The sequence below is a fragment of the Physeter macrocephalus genome, unplaced genomic scaffold (assembly GCF_002837175.3).
Source record: "Physeter macrocephalus isolate SW-GA unplaced genomic scaffold, ASM283717v5 random_1038, whole genome shotgun sequence".
NCBI classification, from domain to species: domain Eukaryota; kingdom Metazoa; phylum Chordata; class Mammalia; order Artiodactyla; family Physeteridae; genus Physeter; species Physeter macrocephalus.
This window is the reverse complement of record NW_021146616.1, coordinates 1-25,000: the sequence shown is the minus strand read 5'-3', so window position 1 is coordinate 25,000 and position 25,000 is coordinate 1. Positions and strand designations below refer to the sequence as shown.

Sequence of the window (25,000 nt, the reverse complement as noted above, 5' to 3'; positions counted from 1 at the left end):
ACATATTTATTGGAGTATAATTGCTTTACAGTGTTGTGTTAGTTTCTGCTGTATAACAAAGTGAATCAGCTGTATGCATACGTATATCCCCATATCCCCTCCTTCTTGCGTCTCCCTCCCACCCTCCCTATCCCACCCCTCTAGATGGTCGCAAAGCACTGAGCTGATCTCCCTGTGCTATGCGGCTGCTTCCCACTAGCCGTCTATTTTACAGTTGGTAGTGTATATATGTCAATGTTACTCTCTCACTTCGCCCCAGCTTACCCTTCCCCCTCCCCGCGTCCTCAAGTCCATTCTCTACGTCTGTGTCTTTATACTGTCCTGCCCCTAGGTTCATAGCAGCATCCTTCACAATAGCCAAAAGGCGGGAACAACCCAACTGTCCATCAACAGATGATACACGAAATGCAGTATGGACATAAAATTGATTGTTAGCCTTAAAAAGGAATGAGGTTCTGATCCATGCTACAACATGGATGAATCTTAAAATGTTTTGCTCAGTGAAATAAGCCCGGGACAAAAGGATAAATTTTGTATGATTCCACTTGTTTGCTATATGAATAGGCAAATTCATAGAAATAGAAACTAGATTCGAGATTACCAGGGGCTTCAGGAAGAGGGAGTAGGACTTAGTGTTTAATAGGTAAGGTTTCAGTTTAGGATGATAAAAAAAAAGTTCTGGAAATGGACAGGGGTGATGATTACACAACACTGTATGGCTGAAATCAAGCCGTACTCCCTCTAAAGACCAGGGAAAAGTAGGTTCTTTGCTTCTTCCAGCTTCTGGTGGCTTCTGGCATTCCTTGGCTTGTGGCCACAGCATTCCAGTGTCTGCCTCGGTGGTCACACTGCCTTAATGCTTCTGAATTTACACTTGAAAATGGTTAAAATGGTACATTTTATGTTACGTGTGTTTTACCACAATTTTAAAAAATCCATCCATATTGGAAACAAAACAAACCCAAACAATGTGAAAACCATTCTTAGCTCATGAGTCATACAAAAATAGATGGTAGGCGGGACTTCCGGTGGTCCAGTGGTTAAGACTCCATGCTTCCATTGCAGGGGGCATGGGTGTTCGATACCTGGTTGGGGAACTAAGATCCCGCATGACGCTCGGTGTGGCCAAAAAAAAAAAAAAAAGACGGTGGGCTAGATCTGGCCCATGGGCCGTGGTTTGCACACTTCAGTTGTCGATTATTCTATCGAAGGAATAAACCATGATTTTATCTATCTCTTCTATGGTGATAGGTATTTGGGAATGAACATTGCATGCAGTTCTCAAACAAGGACATAGTTTTGGTAAAGTTTGTGTGCCCACTCCCCTCCATGCAAGCTCCTGTATCTCTCCCTGCCCCGTCGACTATGGTTCCTGGAATTATCCCCCAGGTTCTACCCTCTGGACCAGTCCAGCCTGAATGTGGGAAGGGAAGGCTCTTGAAGGAGAGGCTGTGGCACCACTAGGTCCCTGGACTCTACCCTGGGGGCTTCCTCTTAGCCGCGGATGTGGAAAGGGAGGCCCAGGATGCCAGAGGTCTTAGCCAAGACAGGAAGCCCCACACTTGGAGGCCTTAAAGAGAGAGCTGAGGCAGAGGCATGTCATTCATGTCCAAAATTTGGCCTGCTGAGTCCACGGAGAGGGTAAGTGACAGTTGCTCCCGCCTTTAGGGGCAAAGCTGGGCCTCCAGCCCCGTCCCCCGTGGGGACCCAGGGTCCCCGATCCCACACATTCTGTGGGCCTGACCCTTCCCAGGTTGGAGAGGGGCTGACCCAGCTGGGGTCTCTCAGTTCCCTCTTGCAGCACCTACAGGATGAAGGCTCTCTCCCTCCTCCTCCTCCCAGTCCTGGGGCTGCTGGTGTGTGGCAAGTTGCTGTGTCCCATGGATAAAGCCATCAGTGAGAAGATCCAGGAACTCACCAGCTCCCTAAGTGAGTACCCTCACATCCAACCTCGGCAGGGGCCTTAGGGGCCCCTCTGATTCCTGACATGGAGCGAACATCAAGCCAACCCCAACTCCAACCCCAACCGAATCTCAACCCCAAACCCAACCCAACCCCATTTCCCACCCAGCTCCACCTTTAACAACAGCTCCAAACCCTCCTCCCTCCAAAACACCCACCTCAAAGCAGAATCTTGGGAGGTGATGAGCTCCTGACCCCCTGGGCCTTCCCCAGGGGCGTTTTCTTGAGCCCCCTGCACACCTCCAAACCACCAGGGCCTGGGCAGCATGAGATTGGGGGAGGGGCAGCTCGGTTTCACAGTTACTCCCGTCACTCCTTCCATAGTTCCTGAGGCAATAAGGAACATTGGCCTGGACTGCCAGAGTGTCACCTCCAGGGGGCACCTGGTCACTTGCCCCTCAGGTGAGTACAGAACCCGTGGTCCAGGCTCTCAGTTCTGTTCTCAGTACCCCATAAGCCCCTCCCCTATGTCCAGCCTCTATTCGTCTAGGACCACAGAGTCTCAGCCTCTACTTCTGTAATGTCCTGGTCTGCACTCCCAGCCTTGTCCCTTCCCCCAACTCCCAGACCCCATTTCCTCAGGACACTGGTATCCAGGCCCCCGGCCTCGCCGCCGCCCACGCTGCCAGCTCCCTGGAACCCCAGGCCCGCAGCCTCTGGCTCAGAGTCCAAGCTCTCTCCTCCTCGCTCCCCCTCGCAGGTTTCACCGTCACCGGCTGCACCTGTGGCTCTGCCTGTGGCTCGTGGGACGTGCGCGCCGAGACCACGTGCCACTGCCAGTGCGCCGGCATGGACTGGACCGGAGCTCGCTGCTGTCGCCTGCGGGCCGAATAGCCTAAGGTTGCGCTTGCGGGGCCGGGGGCCGGGGGGTGGGGGGTGGGGGGCTGGGGGCGTGGCCAGGCCTCGGAGGGGCGGGGTCCTGTCTCAGAGGGGCGGGGCTGGAAATAAACCTCCGAGAAGATGATGGAGAAAGCCCGGGTCCTGTGCTGTGTCTTCTGCGGGGTGTGGGTGACTGAGCTGGCATCTTCAAAAGAGCAAGGCACATAGGCGCCGGAGGGAGGGGGGTGGGGGACAGCCGTGACTTTCTTCCGCCCCATTCCCCCCACCTCCTTGTCCGCCACTTCTACTTCTGAAAATGGGGCCTTAAATTTCTGTAATGACAGCCACACCCAAGGCTCATGGCCTTCTTCAGGAGGGGAAGGGAGTGTAACCTTTATTTATTTATTTTTGGCCACACCGGGTGGGCATGTGGGATCTTAGTTCCCCGACCAGGGATCGAACCCACGCCCCCTGCATTGGAGGCGCGGAGTCTTAACCACTGGACCAGCAGGGAGGTCCCAAGAGTGTTACCTTTGAGGCCACCTTGACCGTCACCCTAGGGTCTCAGGCCTCCTGGGAAGTTGCTGGGCCATTCTCCCCCACTGCTCACAATGAAGCCTCATCTGGGATCTGGGTCTGGACAGGACAGGAACACCCCCGCCCCCTACCCCACATACACTCCAGGGCCTCAAGCCAGCAGCAGCCCCAGGGTCAGGGTGCATCCCTGAATCCATTGCTGAGTCCAGAGTCCTGAGCGCCATCCCTCACTCCCCACCTGCATCCAGGGACATTCGTACCCCTCGTGAACACTCAAATATGAAAACACAGGGCAGGGGACTTGCTTGCTCTTTGGTGTATCCTGGCGCTCAGAAGAGAGCATGGCACATAGTAGGTGCTCAGGAAAATGTCTTGAATAAATAACCACACACACAGGTGAATACACCACCTAGGTACACACGCTACACATATTTACACAGTTACACACGGCCATGTGCACACACAGTACACAACCCAGTTACCACGGTCACACAAAGACACCACACCCACAGACACACACATGCCCACTGTGGAGAGGGACCTAGGGACACATAGACACATGTATGCCTTGGACAGACACTCGTGCTTCCAACATCAACTCCCCACCCCAGCTTGGATGACGTTGGTCTCAGTCTGCAGTCAAAGCCCTAGAAGGCACATCCTCAGCATTGCTGTGGGCACAAATCCAGGTGATTCAAGGTCCGGTTTCCTGAGAATCTTAACCCAGGAGTCTCAAAATCCAGCCCCTGAGAGATGCAGACAGAGACTTCAGAACACTTAGCGCCCAGTCTTTTTTTTGTTTTAATTATTCTTTTTTAAAATTTATTTATTTATTTATTTTTGGCCGTGTTGGGTCTTTGTTGCTGTGCGTGGGCTTTCTCTAGTTGCGGTGAGTGGGGGATACTATTCGTTGCGGTGCGCGGGCTTCTCACTGTCTTGGCTTCTCTTCTTATGGAGCACGGGCTCTAGGTGCACAGGCTTCAGTAGTTGTTGCATGTGGGCTCAGTAGTTGTGGCTTGTGGGCTCTAGAGCTCAGGCTCAGTAGTTGTGGCGCACGGGCTTAGTTGCTCCGCGGCATGTGGGATCTTCCCGGGCCAGGGCTCGAACCCGTGTCCCCTGCATCGGCAGGCAGATTCTTAACCACTGAACCACCAGGGAAGCCCCAGTGCCCAGTCTTAAGAGGGACCCAAGACTTAAATGTCACAGACCCCAGCAGCACACTCCAGAGGCTGGAGAATGGGTGACAGGGTGGGTTTGTGGTTTTCAGGATGTTTTGGGCTCTCTTCCCACTGACAGCCACCCCCTATGATGGTACACCCACCTGTCTGATCATGGTAGTCATGAGCTGAGATCACACAAACACTTCTGGTGCCCACTGAGCCCACCAGACCCCAATCCAGGGATTCCCCGCCCAGGTCCTCCCTCCTGACTCCGCCTTGGCCATGGGGTTGGAGTGGGACCACTGAGTCAGAAGAGTGTTATGGACCAGAGAGGGCGAGTGTAGTACCTTGCCCATCCTGCTCCCTCACGGTGCCCTGACCCTGATGCGAATGCCTCTTTGTCTCTAAGACCCACAATTGTCCCCCTATATCTGGAGCCCAAGAAGAGCCTCTTTAGAGGTCTCAGTTCCAACACAGTCATCCTCCTCTCTCAGAGTGCAGACTTCAACAGGCAAAGCCCCTTCTTAAGCCTCTTTCTTCATTTGCCAACTGCCCAGCCCCCTGTAGTAGCCAAGATTGTGCTAGTTGCAGGTGCCGCAGACCCCCCGTCAAGCTAGCTCGAGCAAAAGTGGAAGGACATTTCTGGATTATGTAACTGAGAGGCTCAGTGTTAGAACAACAGACTCAGGTATGGCTGGATCTAGGGTCTCAGATAATGTCTCCAGGACCCGACTCCCTGTCAGGTTTGCTCTCCTTAGTGTTGGCTTCACTCTCAAGCAAGTTCTCCCCTGTCACAACACCAGGCTTATATCCTAGCAGTCTGACAGAGGGGAAAAAAGAGAGAATGCCCTTTTTCCTGGTTAACCCAATAAAAGCCTCAGGCTTGGGGACTTCCCTGGTGATCCAGTGGGTAAGACTGCGTGCTCCCAATGCAGCGGGCCCAGGTTCAATCCCTGGTCAGGAAACTAGATCCCGCATGCATGCTGGCACAACCAAAATAAGCAAGCAAACAAAAGAATCCCAAAAGCCTCCGGCCTAAGTCTCATTGGTTGAGTCTGGCTCATTTGCCCACCCCTGTGCCAAATTTTGGACTTTGATTGGCTGGGCCTGGATCATGTGCTCACCCTAAATCAATACCTGGTTAGGACACATTTTCTTTCTTAAAAGAAAATCGAGACTGTTGCTCCGTGAAAGGATCTGGTCAGGCAACCCCATGGAGCCCTCTTAGGCCACCATGACATGGTTGCTTGTGGATTTCCAGTTCCGGGGCTACCTTTTTCTCAAAGTCCAGAGTGCTGGAGCCTAGTCTTAGCCTCATCGGAGCCAGGGCAATGTGTAATACCACGGCCCCGCCCCCTATGCCTGTCTATCAGAGCAGAGCCAGTTCCCCATTGGTCCATCTCTTCTGTGGCTATTACATCAGCAGGGGTGGGGTCACATCTCTCAATGGCTGACTTCTTTGTAAGAGGAGATGGAGGAGCCGGCATCTAATCATTATTAAATTGATAGTCCTTGAACAGACAAGATTGGCAATACTTTAGGAAAGAGAACATTATCCTCACCAGTCAGATCTCGGGGACCATTCCAAAGTTATCTAGAATTTAATCACATGTTTTAAACCTAAAACATACTGACTTTCCACACATAGAAAGTTTTAAACTTATTTTTTCCAAAGGAAGTGTAACAGAGCAGGACCCTACGGGGCCTTCCCAGGACAGACACCACCTCCTCCCATGTCCTCTGCCTGCCTCTTGTCTGTAGAAAAACTTTAGCCAAAGAATAAATTTAATCAGAGAAATGAAAAAAAATGCAGAAGCAAAGAAAAACAGTCAAACAGGACAAAATAATAGTTTTGCCATTAAGCAAAGTCAGGACCTTTAGTTCCTCCTCAAGGGCTATAGATAATATTCTGAACCATAGGCTTTGAGCTGCTTAGTGGATACCAAAACCCCTGCCAGGTGGGGGAAGTTAACTACGTGATGACCAGACTGTAGCCATGACATAAGCTGCCCCATCTTACACAATTTTGAGAACTGGCCTTAAGGAAATGGGAACAAACCAGCCCTGGAACTGAAGATTAATTGTACTTAAAACAATACAGATGACATTGATCAGACCACTGCATGACCAACTTCAAGGTGATTGTCGGAGCCGACTCTACTGTTACTGCATGTAGCCCCCTCCCCCCATCTATCCACCCCTGAAACTCCCTTTTAAAAGCTTTTGCCCCCTGATCGGCAGCTGAGAGATGTCTTTTGGACATGAGTCTGCCTTCTCCCCACGTTGCTGGCCTCCTGAATAAAGCAACCTTTTCTTTTCAACCAACACTTGTCTCTCGAGTATCGGCTTTTGAGCAGTGAGATGCCAAACCTGAGTTCAGTAACAGGAGAAAATTATAATATTCTAGACAAGCACTGTCCAATATGGCAGTGAAATGTAGCCAGTCCAAGTTGAAATGTGCCTTAAAGTGTAAATACACGCTTGGTTTTGAAGACTTATTACCCCCCCCAAAAGGTAAAATATCTCAATAAACATGTGGTTCACAAACAACTGATTAAAAAATAGTCCAGGGGCTTCCCTGGTGGCGCAGTGGTTGAGAATCCGCCTCCCGATGCAGGGGACACGGGTTCGTGCCCCGGTCTGGGAGGATCCCACATGCCGCGGAGCGGCTGGGCTCGTGAGCCATGGCCGCTGAGCCTGCGCGTCCGGAGCCTGTGCTCCGCAACGGGAGCAACAGTGAGAGGCCCGCGTACCGCAAAAAAAAAAAAAAAAAAAAGTCCAAAAACCTAAATAGACATCTTTCCAAAGAAGACATACAGATGGCTAACGGGCACATAAAAAGATGTTCAACATCACTAATTATTAAAGAAATGCAAATTAAAACCACAGTGAGATATCCCCTCAACTTATCAGAACGGCTTTTATTTAAAAGCCTACAAATGACAAATGTTGGTGAGGATGTGGAGAAAATAGAACCCTTATACACTGTTGGTAGGAATGTAAATTGGTCCAGCCACAATGCAAAACATTATGGTGGTTCCTCAAAAAACTAAAAATAGAACTAATATATGATCCAGAAATTTCACTCCTGGGTATATATCCAAAAAATTGAAAACACTAATTTGAAAAGATAAATGTACCCCAATGTTCATAGCAGCATTACTTACAATAGCCGAGATATGGAAGCAACCCAAGTGTCCGTCAACAGATGAATGGATAAAGAAGACGTGATATATATGTGTGTATATATGTATATAAATATACATATATACACACATACATACACACAATGGAATATTACTCAGCCATGAAAAAGGATGAAATTCTGCCATTTGCAACAACATGGATGGACTTGGAGGGTATTATGTTTAGTGAAATAAGCCAGACAGAGAAAGACAAATACTGTATGTTATCACTCATATGTGGAATCTAAAAAAAAAATTTTTTAATGAATGTATATTAAAAAACAGAAACAGACTCACAGATATAGAGAACAAACTAGTGGTTACTAGTGGGGAGAGGGAAGAGGAAGGGACAGTGTACGCTTAAGGGATTAAGAGATAGAAACTACTATGTATAAAGTAGATAAGCAACAAGGATATATGGTACAGCACAGGGAAATATAGCCATGGAGTATAGTCTCTAAAAATATTGAGTCACTATGCTGTACACCTGAAACTAACATAATATTATAAACCACCTATACTTCAATTTTTAAAAACCCTGCCCCAAATCCACATTATACTCTATCAGAAGGCACCGCTCTAGGCTTAAAGAAAAAATTCCTTATATACTTTGTCTCATTTTAATCCCCAGTTCTCAAGGTCTGATAGACACAAAGAGAGATGTAAGACACCTAGACAGAGTGGAGACAGTGTGAGCACATGAATATGTATAAGCATGCAAATGAGCATGCCATGTGTACACGTGAGCAGATATGCGACTGGGGGTATTCAGGAGTGTGTGTGTGCAAGTGCGTGTGTGGGTCTGGATAGGCGAGCAGATGTGTGGATGAGGGTGGGTATGTTTCTGAGTGTTTCTCTGTCAGGGGTCTCCAGGTGGAGGAGGAACTACTTCCAGGGTAGGGGTGGAGGTCCAGTGGTTAGTCCCATTGCCTCATATCCGTTCCTCTCCTCCAAGGGGCCTTGAAGAAGTAGAACTTCTCAGGGTGGAGCTGAGGGGTGAGACTAGGGCAGCGAGTAGGTAGGTGTGGGGATCTAAGAATCCTGCCCCCAAGGCTGGATGCCCCTGCCCCCAAAGGTGGGACTCTGGGGTGCCACAGCATCTCCCGTGAGAGCAAGAGGAGATAGGAGGATGAGCTTTATCCAGGTAGGCACACACACACACACACACACACACACACACACACACACAGCTTCCTGTAAAGTTCCTGACCATCCTCTTTTTTTAAAAAAATTATTTCATTGAATATAATTGACATATGACATGCATAAGTTTATGATGTACAACATGTTGATTTGCTACATTTGTATATTGCAATATGATGATCACCATTGCATTAGTTAACACCTCTACCCCAAGTTCCTGACCATCCGATTCTGTTTCTTGGTCTATGGGCATCTCTTCTTGGTCCTCCCTGAGACCTCCGGTCTCCTAAGATCCCTCTGTAGCCGGGGTTGGGGTGAGAATGTCCCAGGGTGGGAGGGTCCTGCATCCCTGAAAAGAGGAGGCTGACCTCTCCTTCCTCTTCTCCACCCCAACCCAGAGATTTCCTCATCTGCCCAGACACTTTCTGGTGGGTGGGGTTGTGTGTAGACAGATTGGCAGGCTTGGGACTACGGAGGCTGAGGAAAGCTACATGAACCAGGAGATCAAGATGCAGGCAGCAGCCTTCAAAGACAAGAAATGCGGGTCCTCAGCCAATAAAGAAGGTTAGACACCTTGGGTGGGGAGGGGAGAGGTCAAGAGGGAGAGGTTCGGGTGGGAGAGGTAAAGAGCTGAAAGTGGGGGCCAGAGGGTTCCTTCCCCCACCCAAAGTGTGTGTGTGTCTGTTTATCACCCAAATGTTCACTCACGTCCTCTCCACTTAATCAAGATGTAGATCTTAGTTCCCCACTCCTTATCTTTACATCCAGAAGCTTGTTGCATGCAGGGCTCCGTGAACCAAGACGTCTGAGGCCCCTCTCCCACCCTCACCCCTGCCCCAGCGCCCTCGGCAGCTTTCTTCAATCCCTCTCACTGACCTGCCCACAGGTGCAGATGACCCTACCTATGAGAATATCACCTCCAAAGCACAGCACCAGCCAAAGGGCAGTCATTCACCACCCAAGAATAAGGGTAAGCAGCCGCCCACTAGCCCACATCACACAGCCTTGGGAGGGGCCCGTGGGAGGGACAAGGGGCAGTGTGTGGAGGTCAGGGTCAATGGTGTGGGGTGTGGTAGCATCAAGGCTTGTGTGTGACAGCGGTGGGGGGTAGCTTTGAGGAGGTGGGGATGATGATGGTGTGATTGTGCCGGTGGAGGTGCTGGTGAAAGTCTGGGTGTTGGTGATGGTGAGTAGGGGACCACATAGTGGATCGGGACAGAACCACCTAGATAGAGCTGATGAGGGTGCCGATGAGGTCCTGGTGATGGAAACAATGCTGGCGACAACGGGCATTGATGTTGGTGGGTGTTGGTGACAGGGATGTTAAGGGGGGCATGATGGTGACAGTGTTAGGGATACTTGCTGGTGGCACTGGCCAGGGTGCATGTTGGTGGCAGTGCTGTTGATGGCCACAGCTGCTTATGGTATCGGGAACAGTGGGTGTAGGTGAAGAGCTGTCACCGGTGTTACAGTCAGTGCTGATGGTCTGAGTGACAGTGTTGGGCCCTGGAGATGACCTGTCCTGCCTCTACCCCCGTTCCAGCCCAGTCCAAGCCACCCTCCGCCCCTGCCCAGGTGCCCCATTGGTTGCCTAGAGCCATGATGAGCCTGTATGTTCTCCTCGCTCTGTCCTGCGTCGTCATCTTAGCTTTGGTCCTGGTGAAGAGTGAGTGAGGTGCTTTGTTTTGTTTTGGTGGTGGAGGAAGGGGCTGGGGCAGTGTGGAGGGGTTCCCAGGAGCTGGGGCGGTCCAGTGCTGCTCCCAATTGCAGACCTGAGGCGATTCGAAGGTTTTCTTGCCTCCCCACCCCATCTTGAACAGATGCCGAGATGTCCCAGGAGCTGCTGGTCTTGAAAAGGGAGCTCCAGAACGGTGAGGGAAGGACCTAGGTCGGGGTGGGGGTAGGGAGAGCAGAGGTGACACAGACAAACCTAATCCACACCCTCAGTCTCTCTTTCGGTGGGAGAGTGCCAGGAAGAGGAGAAGCGCTGGAGCAATGTCGAGCAGAGCATCATGGCGGCCAAGAAGGGCATTGACATGGTCAAGAGCAACGTCCAAGAAGGGAACCAGAAACTGAGGACGCTGGCGACAGGTGCCCTTATAGACCTCCACTGGGCGAATTTGCCTCCATGCCCAGTATTGGGCTGGGTGCTGGGGAGCGGGGGGAGGGGACAGCAGGGGTCCCGCCCTTCCAGAGCACAAGTTTTGGAGAGGTGATGGATGTCACCCTCCAAGTCACTTGGGGAGTATATAAATGCATGGGAACTCCAAGTACATGGGTTGTATGGCACCCCAGGTTGGGGGCCGGGCAGGGAGAAGCCTTCCAATAAAGCTAAGAAAGCCCCACCTAAGCTTTTTCCTGTGTCTCCCCAGTCTCAAACATAAACGAAATCAAGACTACATTACAGAAAATCCTCCAGATGCTGAAGATGCCACATCCAAGTAAGTTGGGCCCAGGGGAGGCGGATGAGGGGCCCCCTTGGATTTGGCCCCAGATTCTCTTTCAGGAGTGGGATCTGTCTGACCTCGGGTCTCCACCCTTCACCCCCGCCCCCACCCCGCAGAGCCCACATCTCAATAAAAGAAAAGACATCAAAGCCCTGGCTACACCTCGGAGGACAAGATAGTACCTCTCAGTGAAGATGGAAAATGGGGGCCCCAGCCTGGTCTGAAGCTGCTCTTCATCCCACGTGTAGAAAATCATGTGTCTCGGTGAATGCGCTGTGGAGTTGCGTGTGTGCCTATGTGCTCGTGTGTCGGGATAAGCACTTCACGGAGGGTGGGTATTTCAGTGTTTCCCACAGGAAGGTGTTATGGGTGGATATTGAAGGTGGTAGTCACAGCGAGTATGGTGTGCACCCCTATGTCACTGTACATGTGATGCACATGTGTATGGCGGCGTGTTGTGAGTGTAATGCATGTCACCGTGGGTGGCTGTGGCGACCGCAGGAGGGTGTCACTGTGGGTGTGGGTGTTGGTGACACGTGTTCCACGTGCCCATTTCAGCGTAAACACATGTGTGTCCTGCGGGATGTTGCGTGATGGAGGCGTGAGGGGGTGGGGTGGGCACACCATGGGAATGTATCACTGTAACTGTGGGTGTGTGCCTTGTCACACCCACCTGTCACGCTGTGCCGGCCTGAACAGGTGTGTGTCAACACGAGTGTGCCTGGTTATGCCACTGAGAGTGTCCAGAGCGCGGACCCGCATGTTTGTTTCTGCACTCACATTCCTTGATTCGTGATGATAAAGGCCAAGGGGAAACAACGCGGCTTTCAGATCTGTTATTGGTGTGGCTGGGGAGCTTTGGAACCTGGTAGGGAGGGTCTGTAAGTGTTCAGACTCGGAGAATGAGAGAGGTCACATGGCGAACACGTGGACGTAACGCCAGGAACGCTGGGGGCACGAGGGGGCATGAGAACCAATGTCCCCAGTGGGTCCCAGCGGGTCCATGAATGTGTACCCTGGGAGCAACTGAGTCTCTGCGCCGCTGAGTGTGTGCCCGTGAGGGTCTGTGGCCTGAGATGTCCAATGTCTCCCTAAGTGTGCATGGGCCCACGGATGTATGAGCCCCTGGGTATGTACTGTGCTCGTGAGTGTATCTGTCCACAGGTCACGTATTCATGAGCGCACATGCCCTTAAGTGTACTATGCCCACGGCTCATGGATGTACGTCCTCTGAGAACTTGTGCCCACGGACATGCGCATGGACACTAAGACAAGTGGACATGTGCGCATGGACAGATGTGTGTCCCTAAGACAGGTGAGTGTGTGTGCATGGGCATACGTGTGTCCCCGAGACAAGCAGACATATGCCCAAGGACGCACATGCTCCCAAGACAGAGAAGTGTGCCCATCATCAAATGTGTGCTCCTGAGCAGATGGACTGTCCCCTTGATCACGGGCCGACCAAGGCCAGCGAGGCCCCTGGCCCGGGCCGCACCCCTCTGTAGGGCCGTACGGACACGCGCGCCCCCGTGCGGCCACTCTCGGGAATCACAGAGCGCGCCCCGCCCGTCCCGCCTCGGCGCCTGCGCACGCCGGGCCTTTTTCGGCGCCGTAAAGCAGCTCGGCCGAATCGGCTGCCGCAAGTCCCGGTGAGACCCCGCCCGCCACCACCCCTCCCGGCGCCGTGCCGCGTCCGCTCCCCAGCCCCTCTCCGCGGGTCTTTGGGTCCTGGGTCAGGGTCTCGGCGTCCACGATCCCTGGAATCCCTCTTCGGCCCACCCCGGGGGACCACGAGGAGGGTGGGCTCCTTCCCGGTCCCTCTGCCTGGTCCACGCCGAGGCCGGGGTCGCGGGATCCCGGTCTTTCCACGGCTTAGCTCACCAACCCCATGGCAGGCGGGTGGAGGGGTCTCAACACTCCCCCTCCCCTCTCGCGCGCTGGGCAGTCCCCATGTAGGCAGCTGCGCACCGGGGCAGGGGCGTCCTGGAGCTCCTGAGATTCCCCTCCCGTGGTCTTTTCATCCCCCACGCAGACCTGGTTGGGGCCCTCTCAGCATCCCCAGACCCTTCCGGCTTCTGGCCAGGTCTCTGCATAGTGGGGTCGGGGTTCTCAGTTACCCCTCCCGACCCCACCCTTAGCAGGGGTGTGTGTGTCTCAGGGCCCTTGGGATTCCCTCCCGCCCCATCCGCTGCCATTCCCATCGCTGATCCACTTTTTTTTTTTTTTTTTCTGGTCTCAGCACCCCCTAGGGATTTTCTCCCAGCAGCCCCCTTCCGGGTCTCTCCCACGAGGAGGGTGGGCTCCTTCCCGGTCCCTCTGCCTGGTCCACGCCGAGGCCGGGGTCGCGGGATCCCGGTCTTTCCACGGCTTAGCTCACCAACCCCATGGCAGGCGGGTGGAGGGGTCTCAACACTCCCCCTCCCCTCTCGCGCGCTGGGCAGTCCCCATGTAGGCAGCTGCGCACCGGGGCAGGGGCGTCCTGGAGCTCCTGAGATTCCCCTCCCGTGGTCTTTTCATCCCCCACGCAGACCTGGTTGGGGCCCTCTCAGCATCCCCAGACCCTTCCGGCTTCTGGCCAGGTCTCTGCATAGTGGGGTCGGGGTTCTCAGTTACCCCTCCCGACCCCACCCTTAGCAGGGGTGTGTGTGTCTCAGGGCCCTTGGGATTCCCTCCCGCCCCATCCGCTGCCATTCCCATCGCTGATCCACTTTTTTTTTTTTTTTTTTCTGGTCTCAGCACCCCCTAGGGATTTTCTCCCAGCAGCCCCCTTCCGGGTCTCTCGCCACCGACAGCTGTGGCTTCACGGCCTGTGATGGGAGAATCACTGCGCCCCTTCCTGGCTCCCCTCACCCCCGGGTCCGACAGTCCGCCCCCTCCCTCTTTCCACGGCGCAGCTACCTTTCTGGAAAGCACGCGGGTGGGGGGTTCCCAACGCCTTCTCTGGCCGCCCCTCCAGTCTTTTTACAAACGCAGGCCCACTCAAAGAGGCATGCTTCGTGCATGACAAATTGGTGCTGCCCGAGGGTGCGGGTTTGGAAGGGTTCCCAGCGTCCTCTCCTGGTTTGCCCCATGTGTCTTGCCTGTTCCCCAAGCCCCCAACCCTCCTGGCCGTTGGTCTCCACACACCCCCTACTCCTCTCTCCCAGTTTCTCTGACTTTCTGCAGGGGAGAGGCAGGGAAGCTCTCGTCACCCAGGGAAGTCAGCGCTGTTGCTGCTGTAGCGCATGGCGGGGGGAGGGATAGTTGCCGGTGTACTCTCACGGCCCCCCATCCTCGTCCCCTTCCTGCCCTGGGTCTGACGACCCCCTCCCCACGCACTAGTTTTCTGGTTACTCGTACAGGCGGCGGAGGGCTTAGGACTGTGCTTTGAATGCACAAGGATCACCTGGAACTCGAGGGGTGAGGGGGTGGTTTCGAGCGCCCCCTTCTGGTCCCCCTCTTGTCTCTCCTCCCACCTTCCCCCTCCACCCCCCTCCCTCCCAAATCCTCTCCTCGCCTAGGGTACAAGCCTACCCCGTCTCCCGTTTGGCCGTCGCTGGCTAGGCGTAACGGAGGTATGCTTTACGCGCAGGTGGGTACCTCCTTTCCTTCTAGTCATCTCTTCCCACGTGGGAAATCACCGATGGAGCGCACGAGGGAGGTGGTAGAGAGGGGCTCCTTCCCGCCTCTGACACCCACGTTTTCTCGTCTCCCTGCAGGGCAGCGGCGGCATGGAGGCGCGCTTCACGCGCGGGAAGTCGGCGCTGCTGGAGCGCACGCTGGCCCGGCCGCGCACCGAGGTGAGCCTGAGCGCCTTCGCGCTGCTCTTCTCCGAGCTGGTGCAGCACTGCCAGAGCCGCGTCTTCTCTGTGGCGGAGCTGCAGGCTCGCCTGGCCGCGCTAGGCCGCCAGGTGGGCGCCCGCGTTCTGGATGCGCTGGTGGCTCGCGAAAAGGGCGCCCGGCGCGAAACCAAGGTGCTGGGCGCCCTGCTCTTCGTTAAGGGCGCCGTGTGGAAGGCGCTCTTCGGCAAGGAGGCCGACAAGCTGGAGCAGGCCAATGACGACGCCCGCACCTTTTACATCATCGAGCGGGAGCCGCTCATCAACACCTACATCTCCGTGCCCAAGGAGAACAGCACGCTCAACTGCGCCAGCTTCACGGCTGGCATCGTGGAGGCGGTGCTCACGCACAGTGGCTTCCCCGCCAAGGTCACAGCGCACTGGCACAAGGGCACCACGCTCATGATCAAGTTCGAGGAGGCGGTCATCGCCCGAGACCGGGCCCTGGAGGGCCGCTGATTCTGCCCCCCCCCCCACGCACTCCCGATAAAGGATGCAGATAGCCCCCTTCCCAAACGTGTCTTGTGTCTTGTGTCTTGTGTGAGGGCCTCAGAGACCCCTTGACCCGGGAGTTCCCTGGCGGTGCAGGGGTTAGGACTCGGCGCTTTGGCACGTTCACTGCCGAGGGTGCGGGTTCAATCCCTGGTCAGGGAACTAAGACCCCGCAAGCCCCGCAGCGTGGCCAAACAAAACAAAAACACCCACCTTGACCCAGGCCCCTGCCTCAGGCTGCTGAGGGATGCCAAGGCCCAAGCGTGTTTATTTATTATTATTTTTTAAAATATCTTATGTATTTATTTGGCTGCTCCAGGGTCTTAGTTATGGCATGCGGGATCTTTTAGTTGCAGCACTTGGGATCTAGTTCCCTGACCGGGGATCGAACCCGGGCCCCCTGCGTTGGGAGTGCAGAGTCTTAGCCACTGGGCCACCAGGGAAGACCCCCGCAAGTGCGTTTCTAGTGCAATGGGGTGGTGGGGTGGGGGCGGAGGGAAGATAAACCAGGCCCAAGGAGCTGCTGGTACAGCTGCAGTAGGGAGAATGCTGGCACCTTCCGGAATCGCAGTTGGAGGCCAGCCCTCGGCGGGGGAGGTGGGTGTGGAGGCGGGCGGGTATCAGGGTGGAGGGATCAGGCCAAGGGAGACTCCTTGAGACCAGGGGCTGGCACACTTTTTCTGTAAAGGACCAGAGAGTGAATAGTTTGCGCCCAGCAGCCTCTGTCCAACTACTTTGCGCTGTAGACAGCAGTAGGTTAAGGAGTGGGTGTAGCTGTGTGTCTAGAAAACAGACAGAGGGAGGTTGTTTGTCAACCCCTCCCCCTTTTTAAAAAAAATTATTATTTATTTTATTTTTGGCTGCGTTGGGTCTTCGTTGCTGCCCGCGGGGTTTCTCTAGTTGCGGCGAGCGGGGGCTACTCTTCGTTGTGGTGCGCGGGCTTCTCATTGCGGTGGCTTCTCTTTGTTGCGGAGCACGGGCTCCAGGCGTGCGGGCTTCAGTAGTGGTGGCATGTGGGCGCAGTAGTTGTGGCTCGCGGGCTCTAGAGCACAGGCTCAGTGGTTGTGGCGCACGGGCTTAGTTGCTCCGCGGCACGTGGGATCTTCCCGGACCAGGGCTCAAACCCGTGTCCCCTGCGTTGGCAGGTGGATTCTTAACCACTGCGCCACCAGGGAAGTCCCCAACCCTTTTTTTTTTTTTTTTTTTTTTTTTTTTTAAGACGCTTGCTACTCAAAAGTGTGGTCCCGGGCCTCGGTGTCAGCATCCTCCAGGAGCCTGTTGGAAATGCAGACCCTCAGGCCCACCCAGACTAACCACTCAGAGTCTGCATTTTAGCGAGGTCCCCAGGGGATTCCTGTGTGCAAACTGGGGCGGCTGCCCCCCGCCACCCCCCAAGAGTTTCCAATGCTGCAGATCTGGCGTGAGCCGGGGATTTGCATCGCTAACAAGTTCCTAGGAACTTCTGATAACTCCAGGGGCCGCACTTTTGAGAACGCTGGCCTTAGAGACCTGGTTCTCAAGGGGAAACAGGCGGGCTCACTTGAAAGTCATCTGGGTGCTTAAAATAGTTCGCGGTTCATCGCTAAACACATGATCCCGTTACCTGAACACACGTTCCTTGTTGAAAAAGGAAAATAACTACATTTCAGGCAAACTGCCCTTTTGCCCACCACTACCGCGGGCCTCTCACTACTGTGGCCTCTCCCGTCGCGGAGCACAGGCTCCGGACGTGCAGGCTCAGCGGCCGTGGCTCACGGGCCCAGCCGCTCCGCGGCATGTGGGATCCTCCCGGACCGGGGCACGAACCCGTGTCCCCTGCATCGGCAGGTGGATTCTCAACCACCGCGCCACCGGGGAAGCCCCCCTTCAGGGCTTTTGAGGGGAAAATTTCTTCACATTTTCGCTTCCCCCCTCACGCCCTCGACCAAGACCTGAACAAGTGTGTTTTGAAGGGGAATCTCAGGTGCTTTTGTTTGGGTCCCCCTCACTGCTTATGAGAAGGGTTTAAGGGTGGAGTGGGTGCAGCTTTTCAACTTGCTGTTCGGAGGGCAGCACGAGATAGGGAGATGGGTGGTGGTGGGGGGCGCCAGGCTTGGTCAGGGGCATTTTCAGTCATCCCAGCAAGAGGTGGGGCTCAGCACATTGCAAAAAAGGTAGTGTGTGTCAACAGGATAAATAAAACTACCATTGTGTAGTGCACAGATGATCAGGAAATGGCTGTTGGCTGGGGGCTGGGAGGGGGCCCAAGGCAGCTGGGAGAGGGGGTGGCCAGGGTAGCAGCGTGAATCTGGGGTGAGGGGGCAGTGTCAGTACAGAGACAGAAGCCACAGGCCTAGAGGATGTAGAGCCAGAGGCTGTGGTACCTGGGAAGCTGGATTTCAGAGGGAGCTAAAGGAGTCACCTTTTGGGGTTGAGCAGCCTGAGGTCCTCAGGGACCCTAGTGAGAGTGGCTTCCGGGGCCCCCTGGGGCAGGGGCCAGATTGCAGGAGCGACGGGCAGGAGGTAGGGATGGCAGGACCAGCTCCATCCAGAGTCCCAACAGTAAAAGATGCCCTAGGAAAAGAGGGCAGGAGGGGAGGAGAGGTGGCTGGTCCCCAAGGGATACTCGAAAGCTCGGGAGCTGCAAAGGCAGGGTCCAGGGTCTGTGGCTCCCTGTAGAAGATGAGTAGGGACTCGTGGAGAAGGAAGAAGGCTTGGAACAAGCTGTAGGACTGTGTAGCCAGGCACCTGTTTAGAGCAAGGGGAGGACCAAGAGAACGAACCGGCCACCGTGGTCCTGCAGGTTGCCATCACAGCAGCTCTGACTTCGGCTGCTTGGGACTGAAGCCCCCAGATAGGTGGGGTGGGGGGAGTGAGGAGGACGAACCCAGCAGCAGCCCTCAGTGAACCAGGCAGGCAGCATCCCTTGTTTCACAGGCCCCGAAGCAGGTTCCGAGAGAAGGTCACACATCAATTTAATTCAACAAATATTTATTGAGCACCTACTATGTGCCAGGCTCTGGGGACACAGCTGAGAACGAAACAAAGGCCCTTGCCAACCTGAAACAAACAGATGGGTAAATTACACATTCTGTTGAAAGGAGAAGAGTGCCGTGGGGGAGAAAATACAGTGGGGTAAAAGGGATGGGGAGTCAGGAGGTGTCATTTTAAAATGGGAGGGAGGGGGAGGCAGCATATGCAAAGGCCCTGTCGTGGGAGTGAGCCTGGAAGTTGAAGGAAGAGTGAGGAGGCTGGTGTGGGTGAAATTGAGGAGATATGGCGCATGGGAAGGGTTCACAGGATCACAAAGGATCCTGTAGGACTTTGACATTTTCTCTGAGCTGGAAAGAAACTTCTGGGAGGTTTGGGGCAGTGAATAGGGAGACCTGGGCAAGCGAGGACAGGGGCTACACCAAGGCTGCAGCAGGGTAGGCAGCTGTGTGCTGCCCTGGAGTTCCGAGAAGAGGTCTGGAGGGGCACAAAACACTGGGGGTGGGGGTGGGGGTTAGAGAGGGCTAACAGGTGCCTGGGGGTTCTAGCCCATGTTTCACTGCAAGGGGCCAACTCTGTCCCCACCCCATCCTGGTCCACGTGGCTGGGGTTTGGCCTGGCCCTTGAGGCCCAGAGTCCTGGGTGGTCCAGCGTGGTTCTCTCCTCATGGATTCCTCTTTCTCAAGTGGACCCGAGAATCACGTGAGCGTGTCTGGCTCTTCCTTTTCTAGGCCAGGAACTGGAACTGGGGGTGGGGTGGGCAGCGAGGCACTTAACCAGGGGCATCCTGAGATCCTGGTCTGCCTCTTTCCACAGCCTCCCAGAGGTGTGGGGCTGACCTGGGCCAAGCCTGGAGCTGGTGCTGCCTGAGCCGGGGAGGCAGACACTGAACTGGCCGCCAGGTGACCTGGCCATCTCCCCATTGGCCTCTCCAGCCTTCTGTGTACTGGGCCCTCTTCTGGGCTGGGAACTAGGTTCAGGGCGGTCCACTGCCTTGCCCTGCAATATTCCTGGGGGTCTAGGGGTGTTCTCTGCTCCATCAGACCCCAGAGTCTTCATCTCCAGGCCCTGCCTAGTAAATGCTTCTTGTAATAAAGTAGGAAAAAAAAAAAAACCCAAAAAACTAGGGAGGTATAAATGCCACTTCAGTTCCTGGTACTCCGAGGTGGCCTCAGACACCAGGCTCTGGGACTCCCAGCTCCCATGTTCCATGCCTGGAGACCAGAGCCAGTGAGGAGGGGCCCTCATCACCCCATTTCATGATGCAGGTTGGGCAGGGAGCACTGGCTACCTGAGCCAGAAGTCTCTGTCCTCTGGTGCCAAGAGATGGCGAGGTGGGGATGGAGGAAGCATGCTGGGGTCTGAGGTGTCCCCTGCTGGTCCCTGGAAGGCCGGGCTGCCAGGCGAGGAGGGGGCTTCTGGCCTCCAGGCTGGCGGACAGAGGTTCTCACAGTGGAAACTCTGAGCGCTTGAGGGCAGGGCAGTGGTGACGGCCAGCTGGGCCCAGGGGCGAGGGACAGGCCCTCTGGGGCGTTGGCGGGGATCCAGGGATGAGTGCACTGCTTCCATTTGTTGGGGGTCCTCAGGGTCCTGCTGTGGGCCTGGCCATTCTCGTGTTCGAGGTGGGAGAGGGGTGCAGAGGGGTGCAGCTGGCGGGTGGGCAGGGGGCTGTGAGGCTCCACAGCCCACGGGACCCAGGGCCGAGTTGGCGGGCAGGCGCTCAGCACGTGGCCAGCGGTCACACACCCGGCCGTTCAGGTAGCTGCCGCAGAAAGCGTCATTCCACCGCCCCGAGCCCTGCATCATCACGCAGTTCTCGCCCTGGCCCACGTCGTTGGGCTCCCCCGGCTGCCAGTGGCTGGAGCAGGAGGCTTCAGGTCAAAGGATGGGGTAGGGGGCAGGGTCCCCACTGCCTTCAGCCTTGACACATCCCTCCAAGTCTGGACCCTCCCCACCCCACCCCTGGATTCCCACCCCAAGTCCCTGCAGGCCAGAGACACCCTCCCCCCTCGGCCCTCCCCCCAGTCTGAGCCTGCATCCAAACCCTGACCATCTCCCTGAGTTGCCATCCAGAAGCTCCCCAAGATCCAGCCCGGGGGGACGCATGCCCCCAAATACCCTCTGCTCCCATCACAGAAAGGTCCCCCTTCTCCAAGGGGCCCCCTCCTCTACATTCCCCCTCTTCACCTATAGTCCAGGGGGTTATTGTCCATCCAGATGAACTCCCCCTCGATGTCCAGGTCCCTGAGGCCAATCCAGGAGCCCCTCCTGATGGAGTGTTTGGTCAGGAAGTCCCGGGGAGCAGGACAGGGCTGGAGGGCTGCGGAGACGTGCCTGGGTCCCCGCCCACCACCACAGAGGAAGTCAGGGCCGGGATCTGTGTCCTCCCCGCAGAACCCAGGCCCACCTGCTCCTCCTGGCTGTGGATGTTAACCAGCCAGCCGCCCTTGCAGCTTGCTGCAGGCGTACCGGGCCTGGATCCATTTTTTGGTGCCCTCACCGAAGTAGTAGCAGTTCATGGCACCATGAACCATGCCCATATATGGTGAACGTAATGGATAAATGTTGTGTGTTCTGACTGCTCCACCGACCGGCCGTTCCCCCATGTCTCACCCTCTCCTCTGGCCTCCCTATTCTCTGAGACACAATATTGAAATGAAGTCAACGAATATCCCTACAGTGGCCTCTCAGGGTTCAAGTGAAAAGAAGAGTCACATGTCTCTCACTTTAAATCAAAAGCTAGAAATGATGAAGCTTAGCGAGGAAGGCATGTCAAGGGCTGAGACGGGCCAAAAACTAAGGCTCTGGTGCAAAACGGCTAAGTTGTGAACGCAAAGGAAATGTTCTTGAAGGAGATTAGGAATGCTACTGCAGTAAAGACACAAATGGTAAGGAAGTGAAACAGCCTCATTGCTGATAGGGAGAAAGTTTCTACGGTCTGGATAGAAGATGAAACCAGCCAGAACATTTCGTGGAGTCAAAGCCTCACTCATCCAGCGCAAGGCCCTAACTCTCTTCAATTCTATGAAGGCTGAGAGAGGTGAGGAAGCTGCAGAAAAAAAAAGTGAGGCCGGCAGAGGTTGGTTCATGAGGTTTAAAGAAAGAAGCCGTTTCGATAACATCAAAGCGCAAGGGGGGGTAGCAAGTGCTGGTGTAGAAGCTGCAGCAAGTTCTCCAGAACATCTAGCTAACTCATGAAAGTGGCTACACTAAACAAGAGATTTTCAATGTAGATGAAACAGCCTTATATTGGAAGAAGATGCCATCTAGGACTTTCATAGATAGAGAGGAGAAGTCAATGCCTGGCTTCCAAGCTTCAAAGGTCAGGCTGACTCTCTTGTTAGGGATGTCAGCTAACAAGATGCAGCTGGTGACTTTCAGTTGAAGCCAGTGCTCATTTACCATTCCCCAAATCCTAGGGCCCTTCAGAATCATGCCCAATCTACTCTACCTGTGCTCTACAAATGGAACAACAAAACCTGGATGACAGCACATCTGTTGACAACACGGTTTACTGACTATTTTAGGCCCACTGTTGAGACCTACTGCTCAGAAAAAAAGGTTCCTTTCAAATTATTACTCTTCATTGACAATGCACCTGGTCACCCAAGAGCTCTGAGGGAAATAGACAATGAGATTCCTGTTGTTTCCATGGCTGCTAACCCAACATCCACGCTGCAGCCCATGGATCAAGGAGTCGTTTCGACTTTCAAGCCTTATTCTTTAAGAAATACATTTCGTAAGGCTATAGCTGCCATAGATAGTGATTCCTCTGATGGGTCTGACCAAAGTCAATTGAAAACCTTCTGGAAAGGATTCACCATTCTAGATGCCATGAGGAACATGGGTGATTCATGGGAAGAGGTCAAGCTATCAACATTAATAGGACTTTGGAAGAAGTTGTTTCCAACGCTCATGGATGACTTTGAGGAATTCAAGACTTCGGGGGGGGAAGGAGCCGCAGATGCGGTGGAAACTAGAACGAGAAGTGGAGCCTGAAGATGGGACTGAATTGCTGAAATCTCAGCATAAAACCCTCCACCAGCAAAAAGATTATGATTCACTGAAGGCTCAGAGGGTGATTAGCATTTTTTAACAAGGAAGTATTTTTACATTAAGGTATGTACACTTTTTTTAGACCTAATGCTATTGCATGCTTAATAGACCACAGTATAGTATAAATATAACTTTTACATGTACTGCAAAACCAAAATAGTCGTGTGCAATATTTATTGCGATATTCGCTTTACTCTGGAACCAAAACCCCACAATATCTCCGAGGTCTGCCTGTCTGTACTCAGGAAAGTGCAGGCAAGAATCCAATGAACGTGTGTACCCTTCCCCCCCAGCCAGAATGAGATAAAAAAGCAGCAGGCGTTTCTCGAAAACTCACTGGACTCAGTTCTGAGCACTTTGAAAGGCTTAGCTTCTTTCCGCCTCTGAGCACTAAAATGATGTCCATTTTACAGGTGAGAAAGCTGAAGCACGGAGCAGTTAGGTACAATTCCATCAGGCCCCTCTCAAAGCCTCCCCTCCAAGAGTCTCTGGGTTTTCACACCCCTGCGGGGCATAGACTGACCCTTAGATCCTGGGACGACACTGGAGCCCAGACCTTCCCTCTCCTCCCACAGCTGTCAGTGGCAGAAGCCGGACAAGAGCCCGGTCCCCTGCCCCCCTTGGCCCCTCCATACCCATCCGGGCAGCGGTCTCCTCCAGCTGTTTCAGACTTCGTGCAGTGTCCCAATCTGGGGAGAAGGAGGGAGAGGAGAGGAAGGATATTTCAGGTGCTCCATCCATCCACACACCCCACCTGCCAGCGAGGGATGGAGACCTTGGGTATACCGTGTGGGAGGTGCCAAAAGTGGGGGAGACTGGTGTCCTGGGCCAGGGCACGGTGCTCTCCGGGGGGGGGGGGTGGGAGGGGCATGGGAAGGGGCCGGTGGGGACACGGTGGGAGACACGATGGGGAAATTGGGCTCGGAGGGGTATGTTGGGCTCCCCAGGATCTGAGAGTGGGGGTCTGGGAGGGAACACGAGAAGAGGGCCCCTGGGGGGCTGAGGGTGTCCTCACGCCACAGGAGAAGCACAGTCAGCAGCCCAGACCCTAGAGCTGCGATCACCAGCCCCAGCGGCACCAGCTGTATGCCTCCCCTGCAGCACTGCCTCCGCCTTCTGTGAAATTTCAGAAACTCTGCCAGGAGTGGGGGGAACAACGAGGTACGCAGGGTGAGGCTAGGCTCCGGCTCTGCCAGCTTCCCAAAGCCCAGAAAGCCAGAGTCCTAGGAGCTTGTCCAGAGCCCACACTGAAGCAGAGGGTCTCAGTGGACCCCCAGCCTCCTCTGGACACTTTCACTACGTGCCGCATTCAAACCATAGCCCCCGATCTTTGTGTCTGTCCATCTCTGTGTCTGTCCATCTCTGTGTCTGTGCACCTCTGGCTCTGTCCCTCAGCTGGTCCAGCCCAATGACGGCCGCTACTTCTGCCCACACTCCAGCGGCCAGCGAGTCTGACTTGGGGCCAGAGAGACACTGGCCATAGAGACAGGTCTGGGGCCAGGAGGCGAGACCCCCCCTCTCCAAAGGCTCCCTCCTCAGGTGGCTGACCCCTACCCAGCTCTCACCTGTGCCCCTTCTCCCTTGTGTGGATTCAGTTACCCCCCCCTGCCAATGCTGGGTCCCCAGCATCACCTCCGGAAGACTGGGTCCCCTTCCCCTGCCCACCCCCCGACCCCCAGCCCTCACCCTGTTGCCTGCTACTTTGAGCTATTTAGAGCTCCTACCCCAAACACCAGACACTGGGTCTCAGTTCTTCCCCATATATGAGCTCTTCCCTCACCCCACTCCAGGGCCCCCCAAAGCTCTACCTTGGTGCCCCACTGCAGCCACGGGACTCCTTCCCTCAGCCTGGCTGTGAGGAGTCATCGTGCTGAATTCCACTTGTTGTGAGTCCCCTTCATGTGGTCTTCTCTCTCTCAGGTTCCTAGTGCACCAACTGGAGCTGGTGGTTTGTTTTATGTTGTTGTTTTTTGTTTTTGTCGTGAGCGTGTTGAGTCTGGGAAGGGAGAGACCCGCAGCTTCCTTCTCCTTCCTTCTCCTTCCTTCTCCTGGCTCTGTGCTGGGAAGCCCAGTCAGGGCTCACCTCCTTCCAGTGCTGGGCTTTTGCTAAAAATTCACTCTTCTTCACAGATAGGGACCCAGGAGCCCTTTTCCCCTCCTAGGTGGGAGATAGGAGGTCAGGTTTCTTGCTTTTGCCAGTGTCAGCTTCAGAGAGTTCTCTCGCCTGAGTATGAAGTTTCCTCCATTACAGGGCTGCTTGGATTCTCCCAGTGATGGGGTTCTCACTACCTGTCAAGGCAGCCCACTTGACGGGCACAGTCACCATTCTGCCTGGGATCTGGGTTTTAACGAGGGTTAGGGTTAGATGTCAGACTCTAGTTACTGGCACAGGACAGCACCTGGGACTTGAG

The 25,000-nt window shown here is 54.6% G+C and overlaps 4 protein-coding genes across 6 annotated transcripts; 3 read left to right on the top strand and 1 right to left on the bottom strand.

The window, feature by feature from the left end:
* The first annotated feature begins 1,528 nt into the window (after positions 1-1,528).
* RETN (resistin) lies at positions 1,529-2,814 on the top strand. 2 transcript variants are annotated; one of them, XM_007107097.3, is made up of 4 exons: positions 1,529-1,641; positions 1,802-1,929; positions 2,287-2,364; positions 2,663-2,814. In XM_007107097.3, exons 2-4 carry the CDS (start codon positions 1,812-1,814, stop codon positions 2,794-2,796), a joined length of 330 nt encoding a protein of 109 aa, XP_007107159.3. In that variant the 5' UTR covers positions 1,529-1,641; positions 1,802-1,811; the 3' UTR covers positions 2,797-2,814. The 2 variants fall into 2 exon arrangements, with proteins under 2 accessions (XP_007107159.3, XP_054939480.1); XM_055083505.1 differs by lacking the exons at positions 1,529-1,641; positions 2,287-2,364 and having other exon boundaries at positions 1,808-1,929; positions 2,663-2,813.
* A 5,938-nt stretch (positions 2,815-8,752) lies between these two features.
* MCEMP1 (mast cell expressed membrane protein 1) lies at positions 8,753-12,062 on the top strand. The gene is made up of 8 exons (XM_028486847.1): positions 8,753-8,807; positions 9,205-9,370; positions 9,693-9,776; positions 10,350-10,472; positions 10,627-10,677; positions 10,754-10,897; positions 11,179-11,247; positions 11,370-12,062. Exons 1-8 carry the CDS (start codon positions 8,793-8,795, stop codon positions 11,384-11,386), a joined length of 669 nt encoding a protein of 222 aa, XP_028342648.1. The 5' UTR covers positions 8,753-8,792; the 3' UTR covers positions 11,387-12,062.
* A 772-nt stretch (positions 12,063-12,834) lies between these two features.
* TRAPPC5 (trafficking protein particle complex subunit 5) lies at positions 12,835-15,581 on the top strand. 2 transcript variants are annotated; one of them, XM_024134231.2, is made up of 2 exons: positions 12,835-12,902; positions 14,952-15,581. In XM_024134231.2, the coding sequence occupies exon 2, from the start codon at positions 14,964-14,966 to the stop codon at positions 15,528-15,530; it is 567 nt and encodes a 188-aa protein (XP_023989999.1). In that variant the 5' UTR covers positions 12,835-12,902; positions 14,952-14,963; the 3' UTR covers positions 15,531-15,581. The 2 variants fall into 2 exon arrangements, with proteins under 2 accessions (XP_023989999.1, XP_028342649.1); XM_028486848.2 differs by lacking the exon at positions 12,835-12,902 and adding an exon at positions 14,774-14,824.
* Positions 15,582-17,895: 2,314 nt separating this feature from the next.
* Positions 17,896-24,835, bottom strand: FCER2 (Fc epsilon receptor II). Its single transcript, XM_024134365.1, is given in 10 exon segments — positions 17,896-17,951; positions 18,169-18,290; positions 19,825-20,030; positions 20,223-20,391; positions 20,721-20,845; positions 20,941-20,973; positions 20,975-21,111; positions 23,225-23,278; positions 23,605-23,724; positions 24,814-24,835. Coding segments are annotated over 10 exon segments (1,044 nt in total).
* Positions 24,836-25,000: the final 165 nt, after the last annotated feature.